The sequence below is a fragment of the Brachyhypopomus gauderio genome, unplaced genomic scaffold, assembly GCF_052324685.1.
Source record: "Brachyhypopomus gauderio isolate BG-103 unplaced genomic scaffold, BGAUD_0.2 sc164, whole genome shotgun sequence".
NCBI lineage: Eukaryota > Metazoa > Chordata > Actinopteri > Gymnotiformes > Hypopomidae > Brachyhypopomus > Brachyhypopomus gauderio.
In genome coordinates, this window is record NW_027506985.1 from 84184 (window position 1) to 103254 (window position 19071).

The 19071-nt window shown below is 41.6% G+C and overlaps 1 protein-coding gene across 2 annotated transcripts; it reads left to right on the forward strand.

Annotated features, from left to right (window-relative positions):
• The first annotated feature begins 11042 nt into the window (after positions 1-11042).
• On the forward strand, positions 11043-18307 carry LOC143501237 (nitric oxide synthase, inducible-like). Of its 2 annotated transcripts, none has more exons than XM_076994826.1 (26): positions 11043-11182; positions 11316-11376; positions 11646-11750; positions 12039-12187; positions 12284-12446; positions 12537-12628; positions 12764-12905; positions 13053-13192; positions 13390-13564; positions 13728-13829; positions 13955-14149; positions 14364-14449; positions 14564-14708; positions 14789-14893; positions 15020-15069; positions 15166-15340; positions 15427-15547; positions 15655-15733; positions 15847-16037; positions 16121-16287; positions 16396-16606; positions 16727-16814; positions 16924-17045; positions 17180-17328; positions 17525-17719; positions 17831-18307. In XM_076994826.1, the coding sequence occupies exons 2-26, from the start codon at positions 11317-11319 to the stop codon at positions 17867-17869; spliced, it is 3246 nt and encodes a 1081-aa protein (XP_076850941.1). In that variant the 5' UTR covers positions 11043-11182; position 11316; the 3' UTR covers positions 17870-18307. The 2 variants fall into 2 exon arrangements, with proteins under 2 accessions (XP_076850941.1, XP_076850942.1); XM_076994827.1 differs by having other exon boundaries at positions 11649-11750.
• The last annotated feature ends 764 nt before the right edge of the window (positions 18308-19071 follow it).

Sequence of the window (19071 nt, forward strand, 5' to 3'; positions counted from 1 at the left end):
TGAGGCTCAGTATTGTGTGTGGCCTCCACGTGCCTGTATGACCTCCCTACAACGCCTGGGCATGCTCTGGATGAGGTGGCGGATGGTCTCCTGAGGGATCTCCTCCCAGACCTGGACTAAAGTATCCGCCAACTCCTGGACAGTCTGTGGTGCAACGTGACGTTGGTGGATGGAGCGAGACATGATGTCCCAGATGTGCTCAATCGAATTCAGGTCTGGGGAACGGGCGGGCCAGTCCATAGCTTCAATGCCTTCATCTTGCAGGAACTGCTGACACACTCCAGCCACATGAGGTCTAGCATTGTCCTGCATTAGGAGGAACCCAGGGCCAACCACACCAGCATATGGTCTTACAAGTGGTCTGAGGATCTCATCTCGGTACCTAATGGCAGTCAGGCTACCTCTGGTGAGCACATGGAGGGCTGTGCGGCCCTCCAAAGAAGGTCATTGTGGTAGAGTGAGCCAGTAGCGGTATGGAGGTACTTGGGAATAAAGTTTCAGAGGACTCAGGACTCAGTTTCTTTCTTTTCGCACACTTTATTTTCTTTATAAACAACTACAAAGTCAACAGCGTCAGGCCCGACGCAACACCATAGTCAAGGTGCTCCCCCCTTGCGGGTTCTCTTGCACGCCTTTTAAATCATAGGCCCCTCCCCCAGCAGGTGCGGGTCACGCCTCCTCTCTCCCGACTCCGGTAATCTAAAATCACAGCACCTTCACACAATAATCACACATACGCTCCACACATTCGACGGCCGTCATCATACATTCAATACCCATGCATATCAAACTGTAGTCCATAATAATATAAAAGATTGTCATTACTTATCTCTGGGTTGGTGATGAGTCGGATCTTCCGACCGCATCACAGTCATGCTGAAGGATGTTGCAGGCAGCATATCACTCTCCATGGCATCTCCAGACTGTCACATCTGTCACATGTGCTCAGTGTAAACCTGCTTTCATCTGTGAAGAGCACAAGGCGCCAGTGGCGAATTTGCCAATCCTGGTGTTCTCTGGCAAATGCCAAGCGTCCTGCACGATGTTGGGCTGTGAGCATCTGTGGACGTCGGGCCCTCATACCATCCTCATGGAGTCGGTTTCTAACCGTTTGTGCAGACACATGCACATTAGTGGCCTGTTGGAGGTCATTTTTCAGGGCTCTGGCAGTGCTCCTCCTGTTCCTTCTTGCACAAAGGCGGAGGTAGCGGTCCTGCTGCTGGGTTGTTGACCTACGGCCTCCTCCACGTCTCCTGGTGTACAGGCCTGTCTTGTGGTAGCGCCTCCTGCCTCTGGACATTACGCTGACAGACACAGCAAACCTTCTTGCCACAGCTCGCATTGATGTACCATCCTGGATGGTAGCTGCACTACCTGAGCCACTTGTGTGGGTTGTATGTGAAAGCACCACCAACATTCAAAAGTGACCAAAACGTCAGCCAGAAAGCATAGGTACTGAGAAGTGGTCTGTGGTCCCCAGCTGCAGAACCACTCCTATATATGGGGTTTCTTGCTAATTGCCAATAATTTCCACATGTTGTCTATTCCATTTGCACAACAGCAGGTGAAATTGATTGTCAATCAGTGTTGCTTCCTAAGTGGACAGTTTGATTTCACAGAAGTTTGATTTACTTGGAGTTATATTGTGCTGTTTAAGTGTTCCCTTAATTTTTTTTGAGCAGTGTATATTCTATATATATATTTTTTCTATATTATTGTAAATTAATAATAGTAGTAATAACTCTCACAAGTGGCTGATTTTAGAAAATTTTCTAAAATTAACTAATTTTCATTTAGGTAGACAAGCTACAGTGGTGTGAAAAAGTGTTTGCCCCCTTCCTGATTTCCTGATTTTTTCCATGCTTGTCACACTTAAATGTTTCAAAACATCAAACCAATTTAGATATTAGTCAAAGACAACACAGGTAAACACAAAATTCTATTTTGTGTAAATGGTGTTTATTATTAGAGGAGAAAAAAATCCAAACTTACATGGCCCTGTGTGAAAAAGTGGGAAACATCCTGACAGTAGTGCATTGCAGTAGTCTAATCTAGAGCTAACAAAGGCGTGCACCAATTTTTCTGCATCATCCTGTGATAATGCATTTCTTAATTTGGCAATGTTGCGGAGATGTAGAAAAGCTATCCTAGTAGTATTATCTATGTATTTATCAAATGATAGGTCGGAGTCGAGTATGACACCTAGGTTTTTGTCTACTGTGCCAGGTGTAATGGGATAGTTTGCAAGATTAAGCATTTGATCTGGAATTTTTAGAAGTCTAAGTCTAAGCAATGTACACTAATTCCTGTCACCTGCTGTCAAACTAATGGCTTGATCTAAAGAAGGACAGCAAAAAGTGGATTCACTGAACTAAAATATAACCAAATATTTGGTCATGCCATTTGGAGTCATGAATGCCTCGGCTGTGTTCCAGCTTTATATAAATGAGGTGTTGCGCGAGACTGGATTGGTATGCTTTCATCTATCTTGATAGCATACTAATTTATATGCATTTATAAGAGCATGTCACCCATGTTAGGAGAGTTCTCTAGTTGCTTCTGGAGAGCCATCTCTATGTCAAGCTCAAGAAAGCCACCTCTCATACTGAAGACGTTGCATTTCTAGGGTTTCTTGTGTCCAAAGGCAAATTGGCCATGGATCTGGGCCATGGCAAAATGACCCACTCTGATCTCTGTCCACCAGGTGCAGCAATTTTTGGGGTTCTCCAGCTTTTACTGCCGGTCCATTAAGAACTTCAGTTCGATGGCTGCCCCTCTTTCATCGATCACCAGCAAGGCGCCTAGATGGTTCCTATGAACTCCTGAGGCCCAGGTGGATTTGATGACCTTGGGACTTGCTTTGTCTCCACTCCCGTGCTCCATTTGCCAGATCCTGACCTTCCCTTCGTGGTGGATGTTGACGCCTCTGAGGCAGGGGTTGGGGCAGTGTTGTCCCAGCAGTTGGGGACTCCCCCTAAGTTACACCCATGCGCGCACTATTCACATTGCCTCACTCCCGCTGAGTGCAATTATGACATGGGTGACAAGGAGCTGCAGGAGGCTAAGCTGGCACTTGAGGAGTGGGGGCATTGGTGGTGGGTGCCAAACATCCATTTTTGGTATGGACAGAACATAAATATGTCCATACCTCCAGCAGACTAAGAGGCTCAACCCCAGGCAAGCCAGATGGTCCCTCTTCTTTGAACGGTTTGATTTCCGAGAACGTCAAGCCCGACGCCCTTTCTCGCCTGTTGGAGCTCTCCGCAGACCTCCTAACCCTCCCCCTGCCAAGATAGTGGCGCCCATCCAATGGGACATTGAAACTGCCATTAAGAAGGCGTAGGTATGGTAACCCAACCCTGGAGGGGGTCCCGCAGGTCAGCTTTATGTTCCCACATAAAGGTGGAGGGTAATGGAGTGGGTCCACGCCTCGCCGTTCGTGGCTCACCCGAGTACACGGCGTACCCAGGAACTCGTTCAGCGTTGCTTTTGGTGGTCCGGTATAGACCAAGCGGTGGGCTTCTTTGTGGCTGCATGTGAGATATGCTCTCAACCAGTGTTAATTTCGTTGACGAATAATTTTCGTCATAGTTTTCGTCAACGAACCTTTTTTTCATGACGAAAACGAGACGATAACTAAATTAAAACTATACGAAGGGATAAAACCGATGACGAAATTAAAGGACATTTTCGTCAACGAATAAGAACGAGACAAAAATATTGGCCAGCGACGACATTCAATCAGACCTGATTTAGTTTAGTGAAAGGTAGGGATATTGTCATGGTACGGCGGCCCCCTACTGGTCGCCCCCGTCTACAGCAGCAGCTTGTCCTGTGGGTGTGGTGTTGTGTTCGTCCCTCAGGTGGGCGGAGCCCGCGATCCGTCTCACCTGAGGGTCGTTTGTTCGTCTATATATGTCTTGTCTTTGTACCAGTTGACTGCTGGTTATTATATCCTTAATTCGGATCAGTTCACGGGTTTTGGTTTGCACACTTTACATATTAAACCATCCTATTTCCCTGAGACTTGGCGTGATCGCTTCCATTTATTTTCGCTCACCCTGCCCGTCACAGATAAGTTAAGAAGAGATCCAACCATAACTACTTTAGCGTACACGGAGAGGCGGGACAAACCGGGTAACCATCCAATCAGAACTAACGTCTTCACATCGCACAGAACCCGGGAAGACCAAACCAGCCTGTGAACTGTGGTCACTCATGAAATTAAACTCGAAGTTAACACGACAATGTCAGCAGAGAGAAAGATGAGCGGCGATATATGGACACATTTCTCCTTTGACTTTGAGAAAAACAAGACGCTGTGTAAACCATGAGGGATGATGATGTCGGGACAAAGACGACAAATGAAATGACATCTGTGGGCTATGGCATTGTTTTACGGCGCCCAGTTTTATATAGAATGTAATATGCATTGTTCATAAACTCCATATGTTTTCAGGTAGAGCGGACCTACTGGTCATCAATGTTTTGTTATTGTTATGCTCAATAACTATAAGTTCAGGTCAATAGAGTTGTTTGGAAATTTGTTTTTGTATATATTGAACATACAAAAAAGAATGTTCTGTAACTGGTTAATAAATGTTTCATTTTGTGCAAGTGTATATAATGACTATTACACCATTTATATTTTAGTCAACTAAATTCTTTTGATATTTAGTCAACTAAATTCTAATGATAATTAGTTGACTAAAACTAGACTAAGACTAAAAACAAATCAATGACTAAATTATGACTAAAACTAAATTACATTTTAGTCAAATACATTTTTAGACTAAAATAATTTAGACTAAAACTAAATCAAAAATTGCTGTCAAAATTAACACTGCTCTCAACCTCGCATTTCAAACCTTTGGGTCTACTGTTCCCTCTCACCCCTGGTCTCACTTGTCTGTGGTTTTCATTACAATGTGGCCCCCCTCTTGAGGCAACACTGTAATCCTGGTCATTGTTGATCACGTCTCCAGTAAATTCATAGCCTTACCCAAACTTCCGTCTGCTCGGGAAACCATGACGCTCCTTTTGCAACACGTAGTGCATAATTTTAAGTCAAGTTTCTCTCTGAGACAAGGGTATATCTATCAGTGCAGTGTTCCAGATAAGAAAGACCTTTGTCATATGTTCACCAGAGACCTGATCTGTGTCAGCAAGGAATGTAAACTAACAAAAAAAAACGAGGCAGGAAGCAGAAAGCAGAAGCAGAAAGAAAGAATGAACTGCAAACACTAATATTGTGATTCAGAATACTAGAAGTAATATAATGATCCCAAACTCATAGTGCATCATTTAAAGCACATGTATTTATAAAGTTTGAATTCTGCTGTAAATGTAAGTGAGGCCAGTAGTATATTAGTATTATAATCCATTACAGTATTCTATTTGTCATGCTTGAAAGCAGTATACTTGGGTTGTGATGTTTTGATGTTCAAAGTGCCAGTATTATTTTAAACTGGACCTGCTTTACCCCCCCCCCCCCCTTCAAAAATAAAATAAAAATGCAAACCTTGCCCCCCCTGCCTTGGTTATCAGGTAATGGTAATCACTTCTAGTATGGCTTGATTAAGGGTTATAAGTCAGGCAGGAAATGTAAATTGAACCCTGCAAGAATTACCTCTGTGTCCTTGAGTCTACCACCACAAAACAATGAACAAGACTTGTATTCATTAAAGAACAGATGAAATAACTTTTAGCGGAAATAAAATGGGCTGCCCAAAAGGTTTTCTAAAAAAAATTTCTGGGTGTTTTTGAATGGAACGACATTGTGTATGAGACAAAGATTGAGACACCTATGAATTCCAGGCATCAGGAAATTCTATGACGGAAAATCTGCCAAGTTTTGGTGCTTAACATAGTAATTTCTGTTGACCACACACCTATTGAATGAATGAAAGGATGAATAGGTTTGTAAACTTTTATTTTATTTTTCGGAGACAATAACATTACTGTAGACCTTAACTTACTCACAGATGCACTACAAGTATGAAACCCTCTCACTTATCACTTACAGCAATGGATATGACTGAAGGCATGTTGGCATGTTGCTTAATACAACATGCCAATGATTCAGAAGTTTTAAATAGCAGACAAACATTCACTAAATTTGTGAGAAATGTGTCAGAATACATAATAGTCCCTTATTAAAGATTTTCATTTTTTAATGATATATTCAATAAAATATGCCATAAAATAATTGTCAATAAATGATTGTCTTAGCATCTAATAGCCGTTAGACAATGTATGGTCATGAAATGACCAATTTTATACATAACATTTTGTATGTGAGTGGGATAAAGTAGGTATAATGGGCGAGGTGAGGCAGTGTGTAGAGACAGGTAATCCAGGTCACATCGTTTTTTGAATAACAACTAGCATTAATTGCGCTAGTACACCAATGGACTCACAAAGACGCGCATGGGACAAGACTACCACACACAATATATACACAACAACACATTAGACTAATTAGACAAGTGCACACATACACACAGCCACACCCACAGGAGGTACATATATAGACACAGACTACGTGCACACACACCCGGGGGGAGGGGTCTGGGGCTGTAACGTGACAGTAGGTAAAATCACGGGAATATGACTGGGATTAAAATGTGATTTAACAACAACCTATTGTCTCATAAAACCTGAATACTAAAGTGAAGTAGGCCTTTTCAGCTTGAGATGTCTGCATGTCTAATTCAGTTCACAAAGGGCTTGTTCAGCAGTCGATGAGCTAAATCAGGTGTGTTGGGTCAGGTGTGTTGGAACAAGAAAGACCTGAAACACTTTATAGGTCTGCTGCTGTATTCATTCTGAACATAAAAAGTTCAGTTACAAACGTTTAATTTGCTATCAGGATTTGTGCACATGTTCACGAGGGTCCCATAAAATGGGACTTGCATTTTGAGTGATTCACCAAAACCACACATGATTGTTGCTACCTCAAGTTTGCAAACATAAACAAATTGTCTGCTGGGTTTATATCTAAATATTTAACTGATCTACCTATATTTTCTAAACCAAATAAGATCATTGGATAGTTGTATGACCTCACCAGTGGCAACCCTATTGGACCAGGACTTGGTATACATCACACAGTTCAAGTCAAGATCCAACAACTCATTTGTATTGGTGGGAATCTATGAACAAGGACATACATGAGCTGGTAGCTTCCTTTTCAAATTGTGCTCAATAGAGGACATCACCATCTGGCAAGCTAGTACCACTCGCAGTAGCTGAAAGGACTTGGTCACATATAGACGTAGATGTAGTTACAGACCTCAGTCTGTTGTTACAGACCTACCGCAGTCTTACAGTTAGACTGTCAAAATTACCATAGTTAGTAGCTTCTCTAAAGCTGTTAAATTAATACCATTCATTTCTGTCTTGTCATCATTTGAGAAAGCAGAATTGCTTGTAAATCAGGTATTTAGGTAATTTGGAGGATTATTGAGATCTTACTCTGGACCACAACTTACATCAAAGGTGTGTTGAGCTTTTATGGAAAAGCTGGGTGTCCATGTTTGTCTGATATCAGAGTATTACTATCAGAGCAATGGGCAATGACTTAAAGAGTTAATAGTGAAATGGGAAAATGCCTCTCTTTGTACTGCAGTGATCAGGAAGAGAGCCCATGGTTGTCAATCGATGCCTGAAGATGTGTGATAAGCCCAAGCCATGCAACCTGGGAACATTCCTGGTAGAGAGGAAGAATAAAGACTCCCAGCACTCCCCTCACTGTATTTCCTCCTTTCATTTCACCCTCTTACATGTTTCCTCATTGAAACCTTTTGTTTCAGGACTACTGTGATGTCAAGCTGTGACTGAGGTCCGCTACGTTCTGAAGAAGGATGCTTCGGACCCTGCAATTCTACCAGGCCAATCTGTAAAAACATTGGGGGGGGGGGGGGGGGGGGGGGGGGGGGGGTTATTGTCAGTCCTGTGGATTCTACCCTCCCTTCCACACACGTCCTGCAGAATCTGCCTGTTTGTCACCCCAGATTACGGAAGCCACCCACATCTTGTTTTGCTTACATCTTGTTTTGTCTAACATTTCTAATCAGTATTTTGATCTGTATTTGGATCCTTCTGGTTATGACCATTGTTTATATATTTTCTGGTTTGCTCCTCATGAATGTGACAACTTAATTGCACAGAATGAGGAAATACATTGTTTTGAATTAAGTGATTGTCTGTTTATCAACCAGTTCCTCATAAGTCTTGTAAAAATATATTGATTGAAGTTGAGAGATTAAGCATAGATCACATTTCTATTAAAACATTTCCACAAGTGTACACAATTGCATAATACCATAATTTCTGTCATCTATGATAAAGATGAGCAAAAGACTTATCTAGTACTAAAAACATCTAATATTTTGACAGAAAATGCAGTAAGGGTACAGTAAGGGTACAGTAAGGGTACAGCCTTCATCTGTTCATGTTAAACCTTTTTTCAGTACTTTTTAATTCTGTATATAAACACAGACATGGCTGAACAACTGCAGACATGCGGGGGGGGGGGGGGGGGGGGTGAGCAGAGTCCTGGTGAAAATCTCCACTGGACCCTCACAGTGGCGTTTCTGGCAATGTGCCAGACTTGCCCTGATCTAAAACCTTGCGCAGCATATCAAGGCTACACAAAAGCCTGGTTTTACCACTAACACAGAGGCATCAAAGGAATCGCATGAGCTGTTTTCATGAGTTGGGCCTTTACATTTCTTTTAAATATCTGAGATATGCGATGCTACAAATGCTAAGAATGCTAAATGAAATGTACTGTTACATTTCTTTCTTTAATGTACATTAGGGGTCATGGAAGGTGATGTAGAACTTTTTCAAATCTTGCTATTCAGTTGCTTTGTTAATTAATTTCAATTTTACCTGAAAATCAAAATCATTTTTAACTTAAACTATACTAAACTATTCTATACTCTTTTACTCTTGTCTCTGAAAACGTGCATCACCTGTAAATCAGGAAGTGATGCTGCTTGTCACGTCTTCACACTGTGCATTTAATATCTCTTCCTTACAAGAAAACAGACACACAAGCTATTAATAACATCAGTTACCCCCTCCTTTCTGTTTGGTGAAAAGTCTTGTGAATGGTGTAAAGACCAAAACATAATTACAAGGATGTTCCTTCTGTGTTTGGTTATGGTAAAATCACCACATTACTGATTATTTTATACCAGAAACATGCCGGTTTTCTATTTATTTATTTTTGCCAGTGATCAGGAAGATGGACTGTGGTTGTCCATTAAGGATGTGGTTGACAAACAAAATGTAAGTTACATCAGAGATTCTGGCAAAATAACAGTTAGGCACAGGTGATTTATAAAATGGTGACAGACAACCAAAAACAACAGATATCCAGAAAAATGTTTAACACCTGTTAAACATGTGTAACGGGTAGGGTATGAATGGTTATTTTGTTAAAACTGTCACACTACCCCTTCATTCTTTTACCATATTTTGAAGATGTTCACCCTTGAATTGAGTTTTAAGTGGCCTTCAATGAAACTGGAAAGCATGTGAAATGGTGGATCGGATGGTGCAGATTCCTGCTGGTGCTAAATACTACAGAAAAATATAACGACACCCTTCAATAGATCAGCAATAGACACAAGAAGCCTTGACACCAACATCATCTAGCAGTATTTAGTGTCACGTGAGTGAGGAAGTAGGTTGATAGCGTGGTTTTAGTTTCATTTTAACTCCGAATAACACGTAGCAAATAAACACACACGAGACAAAGTCTGAACAAGACCCGACAAGGGCGTAGCCTAACAAACATATATAAACACACGAACATAAGACACACGTGCAACACCTAACGTTAAAGACACACGAGACATGAATTACACACAATAAGACATACATACGGAAGTGAACGTGCATGGACAAACACACAGACACAGACACGCCCAGTGGGAGGAGTCAGGGGCTGCTCCGTCACAATAGTACAGAGGACGCTGGTGCTGTGCATGTTGGTGAAATGAATTAACGGATACAATCAAGAAATTGCACATGGCTCTTGCAAACCTTTTATTATTTTTAAATGTCATGTAAACCCATAAGCTTTCTTACTAGCTGAGCCAATTCTAATAGATTATATATTAGTATAGTGAATATCAGCAAAAACCTTTTACCACAATTTTGTCAGAAAAAAACTATTCTATTTTACTCGTGTTTCTGAAAACAGTGTGTATCACCTGTACATGAGGAAGTGATGTCTGCTTGTCACATGTTAATGCTATACATTCAATATCTCTTCTTTACGAGAAAACGGACACAGAAGCTGTTAATAGCATCGGTTTCCGCTTTCTTACTGTTTGAGAGGAGTGCCTTGTGAATGGTGCAAAGACAAAGGATAATCACAAAGGATGCTTATTTTTATGCGGGGTGGAGTGTGTTGGTTCTGGTAAAACCACAACAATGTTACTACTAATTTTATACTAGAAATATGCCCAACATACCACATTTAAAAATATCTTTATTAATATAATTGCCTTTGCACCATTTCATGAAATGTGACACACCATCCTTCTTTGTATTATATATAACTACAAATATAACTATTTAAACATTTTCCAGAGTTGTAAAACTATATTTTTATCCTGAAGTAACCCAGACCACTACAGGTTTTCTATTAGTTTTTAAGCAGTTTACTGTTTCAGTAGTGCAGCAGTGTAGAATATACTGAATACTGCACCACAAAGGTTTTTATCTCAGAACCTGGCTACATATTTTGACTGATAAGTTTTTTAAAATATTTTTTTTAAAGGTTTAAAAGGTTTTGAACTAACGATTAACCAAATTTTCCTTTTTTTCGTGAAAAATTGCACAATGAGATAATGAAAAGAATTGTGCTCTAAATACATTTATATTTACTCCTGACATGTGACACCTTCACAGCTATGTTGAAATGGATCAAAAACCTACCAAACAGCATGTTGGAGAGGTTCCAACATTTGACAATATGAACAAAGAGGTGACGCCCAATTGTGAGTAATTACTGGAAACATCCGAAATCTAAAGGAGGCGAGTGCTATATAAGGTACCAGGTTAGCCTGCTGTACTTCACAGCTGAATATACAATAGACTTGCAAAAGACCACTACTACTACAAGACACTGAAGGGAACCGTCTCACTGACAAGTAGAAGGGTAAGAGTTGAAAATGTAAAAAATTTTACATTTTAGCCTGTTAAGAGGCTTCATATTACAGAATATACTTAATAAATTATTTTAAGGGAAATGTTATTAAAAGCATAACATAATTATCTTGTGATTACTTAAGCATGGGGAAGAAGATCATTGAAGAGACGACTAAAGAGCTGCCCCAGCATCAGACAAACCAGGTGAGTCCAGCGTCCTTGAAGGTTGACCACTGTCTGTTAAACGTGCTTCAGTAAGGGGCGCTGGGAAGGCAGGTTTATGTGGGAGCATGCACAAAAAAAAGATGATTATAGAAGCATAAATAAAACAAAATAGATGAATATAACAAAAAGATAAAATGAGTAAACTGATGGTTTCAAAAGCAATCCACAGAGGGTAAGAAAAATGTGAAGCCATATCTGAAATAGAAATGTGTAAAACATTTTGATGTCCATTTCTGGTGTTTCTGGAGCAGGTTAAAGGCGACTGGAAGAATCGGTGCCCTATGTCAATGCGTGTTAAGAACTTTCAGAATGGATTCAGCCATCAAGATACTCTGTATCACAAGGCTATCAAGGTACATCCTCTCAATCCTGATGTATAGTGTGGTACTGGAGATGAATGTCATTCATTCTGAGAAAGAAAGGTTTTAGAATGCAGTTGAAAAAAGTTGTTATAAACTATACAGCATCTAACCTGTAGCAATGAAGAGCTACAGAGCACCCTGACTGCACTTTTATGTGACAGCCACTTTTATGAGGCTGAATGAGAAGCATTAAAAAGATCTTCTGATGGGTCTCAAAAGAAACATCTGTAGAATGGAGGAGGGACGTAGTGACACTAAAGTTCACATCTGCTCTTCCAGAGTCATCTCTGCAAACCCAAAGTTTGTGAGGGTTCAATAATGACCCCGAAGACTCTCACACGCTCTCCCAACGTGGCCCCACCTTCTACAAATGAGCTCCTCATCCAGGCCATCGACTTCATCAACCAGTACTACAAGTCTTTCAAAGTGTAAGCAGAATCGTACATTTGTTTACTAATATGTTTTAGACCAAATTAGTAGGCTGAGCTATATTTTTGTTATTAATATGGGATATTTGAACGCAGCTCCAAAACAGAAGAGCATTTGGCTCGTGTTAATGAAGTTGCTCGGGAAATAGATGCTACAGGATCTTATCAGCTCACCACAGAAGAACTCGCGTTTGGAGCCAAACAGGCATGGAGGAACGCACCAAGGTGCATTGGGCGGATTCAGTGGTCTAACTTGCAGGTACAAACGTTTAGCTCATTCTGATACTTCCAACTACCAAACTGTCTGTAATTACTCATGAACATTAACGTGAGATGTTCTCCTCCACAGCTGTTTGATGCTCGCAAATGCCAAACCGCAAAGGAAATGTTTGAGCGCTTGTGTGCTCATATCAAATTTGCCACAAATGAAGGAAATATAAGGTGTGTTAAATATTTGGCTTCTAAAATTAATTACCAGTTGTTAAGTATGCATGAAATGTGATGTTTGGCTAAAATTGTATTTCTAGTGTCCACATGCAATGACTATTGGTGATGTGTTTATTTACATATTTACAGATCAGCCATCACTGTTTTCCCACAAAGAACTGATGGCCAACATGATTTCCGTGTCTGGAACAGTCAGCTCGTAAGATATGCTGGATATCAGATGGAGGATGGCAGTGTAGTAGGAGACCCTGCTAATGTGGAATTCACAGAGGTATCCACAAGTCAGCACTCTGCTAATCACTGCTTTGTTGATGTATTTTGTAACAGAAGGTCATATGTTTTTGCGCATTTTTACCACTTAATTTGTACCACGAACTGGTTTTCACTGCTGGACTATCATATTTCTGTAATCTCACAGATTTGTATCCAGCTTGGATGGACACCAAAGTTTGGCCAGTTTGATGTGGTGCCACTGGTTTTGCAAGCCAACGGGGAAGATCCTGAATTGTTTGAAATCCCCCCTGAGCTGGTGCTGGAGGTTCAAATGGAGCATCCTCAGTATGTGACATGCATGCTGCTTTTGTTTAAGACTTGAACTCCTATTCAAACGAATTATTGTTGTTATGCTACACGTTAGCATGAGAGCTATCCGTGAAATATACTGGATTGTGAGAATAATCCTCATTATGTTTTGCGTATGACTTCTTATCACAAACTTCCATTCTCACATGATGGTGGTGTATGTTTTTGTCCAGTTATGATTGGTTCAAAGAGCTGAACCTCAAATGGTATGCCCTGCCTGCGGTGACCGGCATGCTATTGGAGATCGGAGGTCTGGAGTTCCCAGCATGCCCTTTCAACGGCTGGTACACGGGTGCTGAGATCGGCACGAGGAACTACTGTGATCGCCATCGCTACAACATTCTAGAGGTGACCATCTTACATTTTAATCAGTATGGTGCATGTTGTTATAGCCCATTGAATCATATGATACTGGTCAGTATTATACCACCAAGTGTCATTTGGTACAGGGAATTGGGTTACAATAGAACTTTGAGACCAATTTCTGCTTTTTATGTCTTCTCTTCTGTAGCGAGTTGGTCGTCGTATGGGCTTGGAGACCCACAAGATGTCCTCACTGTGGATGGACGAGGCTCTAGTTGCCGTCAACATTGCAGTAATTCATAGCTTCCAGGTACGACCTCCATAGATTTACAAAACAGATACAAAATCACAATCGCTTCTGAATTTGTCCAGTTTGCTGTAATTCATAGTGGACTAATTCACAGTGCTGGAATGCCACTTTGTCTTATGATGCAGAAAAACAAGGTGACCATCAGCGACCACCACTCCATTTCTGAGTCCTTCATGCAGCACATGGAGAATGAAGTGCGTCTGCGTGGGGGCTGCCCCGCTGACTGGGTCTGGCTGGTGCCCCCTATGTCTGGTTCTCTTACCCCCGTGTTCCACCAGGAGATGATCAATTACATCCTCTCCCCTTTCTTCTACTACCAGGTATCAATGAAAGATTTATCCGGTAGAGAACGATGGGTATAAAAAAAATTTGCTAAGAACATAGTGCTAAACATAGCACTGAAGCATTGCTTATAAAGAGTAAAAGAAAAAAGTAATTTTTGCTCGGTAATAGGAACACGTGGGTCAAAATGTCAATTTTTCTACTTGTCAGTGTTTTCTCCTCGTCTTAGTGTGTTGTTGCTGTTGTTTTCAGACTGATCCTTGGGTAACACATGTGTGGAAAGATGAGACAAAAGCACTGAAGAAGCGAAAAATAATCAGCTTCAAAGCCTTGACCAAGTAAGCCAGCATCACATGGTTCTAAAGTTTACCATAATGCTAAATTCCCTTTATGCATATTACTTCATGACTATTCATGGCCAACGCTGACCAATTGGAATCCTGCTTCTCCAGGGCTGTTGTTTTCTCCCAAATGCTCATGCAAAGAGCCTTGAAGAACAGAGTGCCTTGCACCATCCTCTATGCTACTGAAACAGGGAAATCACAGTCCTTTGCCAAGAAGCTGCAGGCCATACTCAGCTGTGCCTTCAACCCCAGGGTAAAGAAACGGTAGCAAATGTTCTGATACAAGCATTTTGAAAGGAAACAGATACAAACCATTTATGTTTCCCCATACAGTTACTCTGCATGGAGGACTACAATGTTTCTGAGCTTGAGAAAGAGCGACTGTTGCTGGTGGTAACAAGCACTTTTGGTAATGGAGACAGTCCAGGAAATGGAGAGGTATGCACCAATGTGCTCAGCACTAGCAACTTGCTCTTACAGGGCTGGTATTTAATTATGGGTTAAGTAAATTGGACACGTGGACACTTTGTAGTCATAAGTAATTATTTTTGTTTTCTTTATCAGAGTTTCATGAAGGAGCTGATGAATATGAAAAGTCTCAGAAACAACATCAGGTTGGTCCAAGTGAATAAGATACCATGTGAATGAAATCTATTTTTAGATCAGGATGTGTGATTAATCACAGGATGTGATCACGTTCCTCCACACAGGTACTGCGTCTTTGGTCTGGGCTCTCGCATGTACCCCCATTTCTGTGCCTTCGCCCATGCTGTGGATGCCAGGTTGTCCGAGTTGGGAGCCAAGCGTGTGACTTCCACAGGGGAGGGAGATGAGCTCAATGGTCAGGATGAGGCGTTCTCCGCATGGGCCTGCACAGCATTCCAGGTTGGTGAGGCTCTCGTCACCTTTTATTGAAAAGAAACACTCAAATTTTGTTTGGGTCTGAAAATGCTCTCGGTCTGCTCTTGTAGGCTGTGTGTATGGAGTTTGGCATTGAAGTCCAACTCTCAGGACATCCGAGTCTAACTGAGACCTGGGACCCTCTGAAATACAGAGTGCAGCCTGACAACAGTGTCTTTGAACGCATCCCAGGTACCCCATGAAAAATATAATATATCTTCGCAGTGATATTTAATATTAATGGAAAACAATCAGTGGAAAATATTGTGGTGGTGAAGACATCTTGTGTATCTTCACAGCTCTCTCTGCAGTGCACTCTAAGACTGTATTTCCCATGAAACTGAAGTGGAGGAAGAACCTACACAGCTCTCAGTCGAGGTCTGCTCTCAGTACCTTCTCTACTGCCACAGACACTTTACTTTTGGAAAATGTCACACCATTCTGACATCTCTAGGCATTTCTTAACCCTGTCCCCCCATCCTTGTTTGCAGACGCTCTACTATACTGGTAGAGCTAGAGACAGGTGAAGGGAAAGAGGTTCTGAATTACGCTCCAGGGGATCATGTGGGCGTTTTCCCAGAGAACTCACCTGAGCTGGTGACTGGCATTCTGAAGCACCTCCCCAATGCTCCTCCCACCAATCAACGTCTTCGTCTAGAGAATCTCCCTGATTCCAGCTTTGGTAAATGGTCAACCTCAATTTAATATTGTTATGAGTTAATGAAATCCGATTATACAATGAGGAATCTGTTGGGTATCCTGCAGGGGGCGCAGTGTGGCAGACAGATGAACGTATCCCAGCATGCAGTCTGATACAGGCTCTTACGTACCTCTTGGATATCACCACCCCACCTTCCCAAGGCTTTCTGCGCAAGCTCTCGCAAATGACCAAGCAGCAAAATGACCAACAAGGACTGCTAGCACTCGCAACGGTAGGCTGGTCCGTATATGGTGACTGTAATTGAGCTAAGACTAAGATTTTCTGCTTTACCGCTAATACCAGCATTTATAGACGTTCATGTGATGGCGTCTGTCTGCAGGACCTGAAGGCTTATTCAGACTGGAAGGCGTTCCGTAGGCCCAACTTCCTGGAGGTCCTGGATGAATTCCCTTCCGTGGAGCTCTCTGCAGCTTTCCTGCTCAGTCAGCTTCCGCTGCTGAAGCCCCGCCTCTACTCCATCAGCTCCTCCCCAGACCTCCACCCTCACGAGCTCCACCTCACCGTGTCCGTGGTCAGCTACCGAACGCAGGGTAAAATGCTTATACAAAGCATAAGTACAACATCGCTATGGGAACATCATCCTAACATTATCCACTCTGAAAAACCCTGTTGCTTTGTAGTGCCCTTATATGGTTTTGTCCTCTTGACAGACGGAGAGGGTCCTCTACACCATGGTGTCTGCAGCACCTGGCTCAACACCCTTAAAGAAGGAGAAGCAGTTCCCTGCTTCATTCATGGGTACCTTCCCAAATGCTTCAAAAATTCTTGCTTTGGCATCAATCACACAAGCGTATTTTTCCTTGTGTTCGCACAACATCTTATGCGTGGCTGCTGGTTGTGTTTTCAGATCCAGTGGGTTCCACCTCCCAGCAGACCCCACCACACCCACCATCCTAATTGGAACAGGAAGTGGCATCGCCCCCTTCAGGAGCTTCTGGCAACAGCGCTTCCACGACATGAACAAGACAGGTACTCACCTGCCCGCCTACACAGGCAGTCTGTGATCTGAACCTTGGTGCAATAAGTGTCTTTTACGAAAGTATTTTTGGAAAATTATTTTAGGTGTTATTTGCAGTGCCTAAAACCAGGTGTTTTCACTGCAGGTCAGAAATGGAGCCCAATGATGCTGGTGTTTGGCTGCCGTGATCCAGACACAGATCACCTGTACAAAGAAGAAACTTCTGACATGAGAAGAAACGGCACCCTGCAGAGCATCACGACAGCATACTCTCGCCAGCCTGGTCAACCTAAGGTACAGCTCCCATCTTACTTCACATTGAGGCCATTGAAGACAAATATGAAACCGTTTGGCTAATCTTTGTGGGTCAGCCCTTTTAAAGAGGGTGTGTAAAGATTTATTTTTTTTATAGAATATAGAGCTGTTTTCTGCTATGCATTTTCCACATGTTGAAGAAGAATTAGCCTTAACCTCTGCTCTTTTGGGGCAGGTCTACGTTCAAGATGTTCTGAAGAAACAGCTTAGCGAAGAGGTTTGGCAGGTGCTCCATCAGAGCCGTGGACACCTGTATGTGTGCGGGGGAATGAATATGGCCCGGGATGTTGCTCACACCATACAGGAGATTCTGGTTGGTCAAATGGGGATAACCTTCACAGAGGCTGAGGAGTATCTGAAAAATCTGAAGGTGACCACTCATTATCATATGGCAAACCACATTTTGATAAAACCTAATTTTATGTTTCAGTTAACTGGAAAAAAGGTAATGTGCTTAAAAAAATGTTTTTCTTTTCTACAGTCAGAGAAGCGGTACCATGAAGACATCTTTGGAGCCTAAATTTGATATCAGTTAAAAAAATACAGAGACTCTGTGGTTTGAAACAGATTTGTTTATATATATTTGCATATACATGAAATATTTGTTTTATTTACTTTACTACTTCTCCAATGTTTGAAGACTTGCTTAATTAATATAATATAATGTGCATGTTTTATTGCACACATATTTGCTTAAAGGAACGAGGGATGATAGTATTTTAGTTACTGGTTTGTTCTTGTGGCATATATATGTATATGTATATGTATGTGTGTGTGTGCGCATGCACATGTGTGTGTGTGTGTGTGTGTGTGTGTGTGTGTTTTACAAATTTACCACTTACCTTCTGTTATGTACATTCTTTTCTTAAGGAAAGCTTGTGCATTACTCTGCTTTGAGTTAAATTTTTCAGGCCTTAATGTATGCAATTGAAATGCTACAATAAATATGTACAGCCTATTTATAGTGTATGATGCAATGTCCTCTTTCTGAATCGTTCACACCTGAGGCCCTCACAACTCAACTTTCATGCACGGTGTCCACTGCACTGGACAGATAATTAAACATGAGGTAAAAACCAAGTGATTTGAAATATTCACTACAAATCAATGTAGCGACAACTTCTAATGGCCCTAAGGCCTCAAGACAGAAAATTCCAGATATAATGCTTAATCTCGCAGACTACCCCATTACACCTGGCACAGTAGCCAAAAACCTAGGCGTCATACTCGACTCCGACCTATCATTTGATAAATACATAGATAATACTACTAGAATAGCTTTTCTACATCTTCGCAACATTGCCAAGTTAAGAAATGCATTACCATACCATACCATACCACTTTATTTATAGAGCACTTTAAAACAACAATAAAGTTAACCAAAGTGTTGTACACAATACAAAAAGAAAAACAGGGAAAGTAAATAAAATGACACAAGGATATAAAACAAACACAAGATTTGGAGTTAAAACAGTCTGCGTCGCTACGCTGATTTAAAAGCCAAGTCATAAAAATATGTTTTTAAATGGGTTTTAAAAACACTGAGTGAGGGAGCCTGCCTGATGTACTGCGGTAACTCATTCCAGAGTTTTGGAGCTATGCATGCAAACGCTCTATCCCCTCTAAGTTTGCGATGCGTCTTTGGAACAGTTAAAAGCATCTGGTCAGCTGATCTAAGGGACCGAGATGGAACATATGGATGTAAAAGTTCAGATAGGTAGC

Coding starts and splice junctions, on each gene's coding strand:
- LOC143501237 (XM_076994826.1), top strand. CDS start 11,317: ATGGGGAAGAAGATCATTGAAGAGACGACTAAAGAGCTGCCCCAGCAT. Junction 13,193..13,389: donor GTTCAAATGGAGCATCCTCA/GTATGTGACATG, acceptor GTTTTTGTCCAG/TTATGATTGGTTCAAAGAGC. Junction 14,150..14,363: donor CCCCTTTCTTCTACTACCAG/GTATCAATGAAA, acceptor TGTTGTTTTCAG/ACTGATCCTTGGGTAACACA.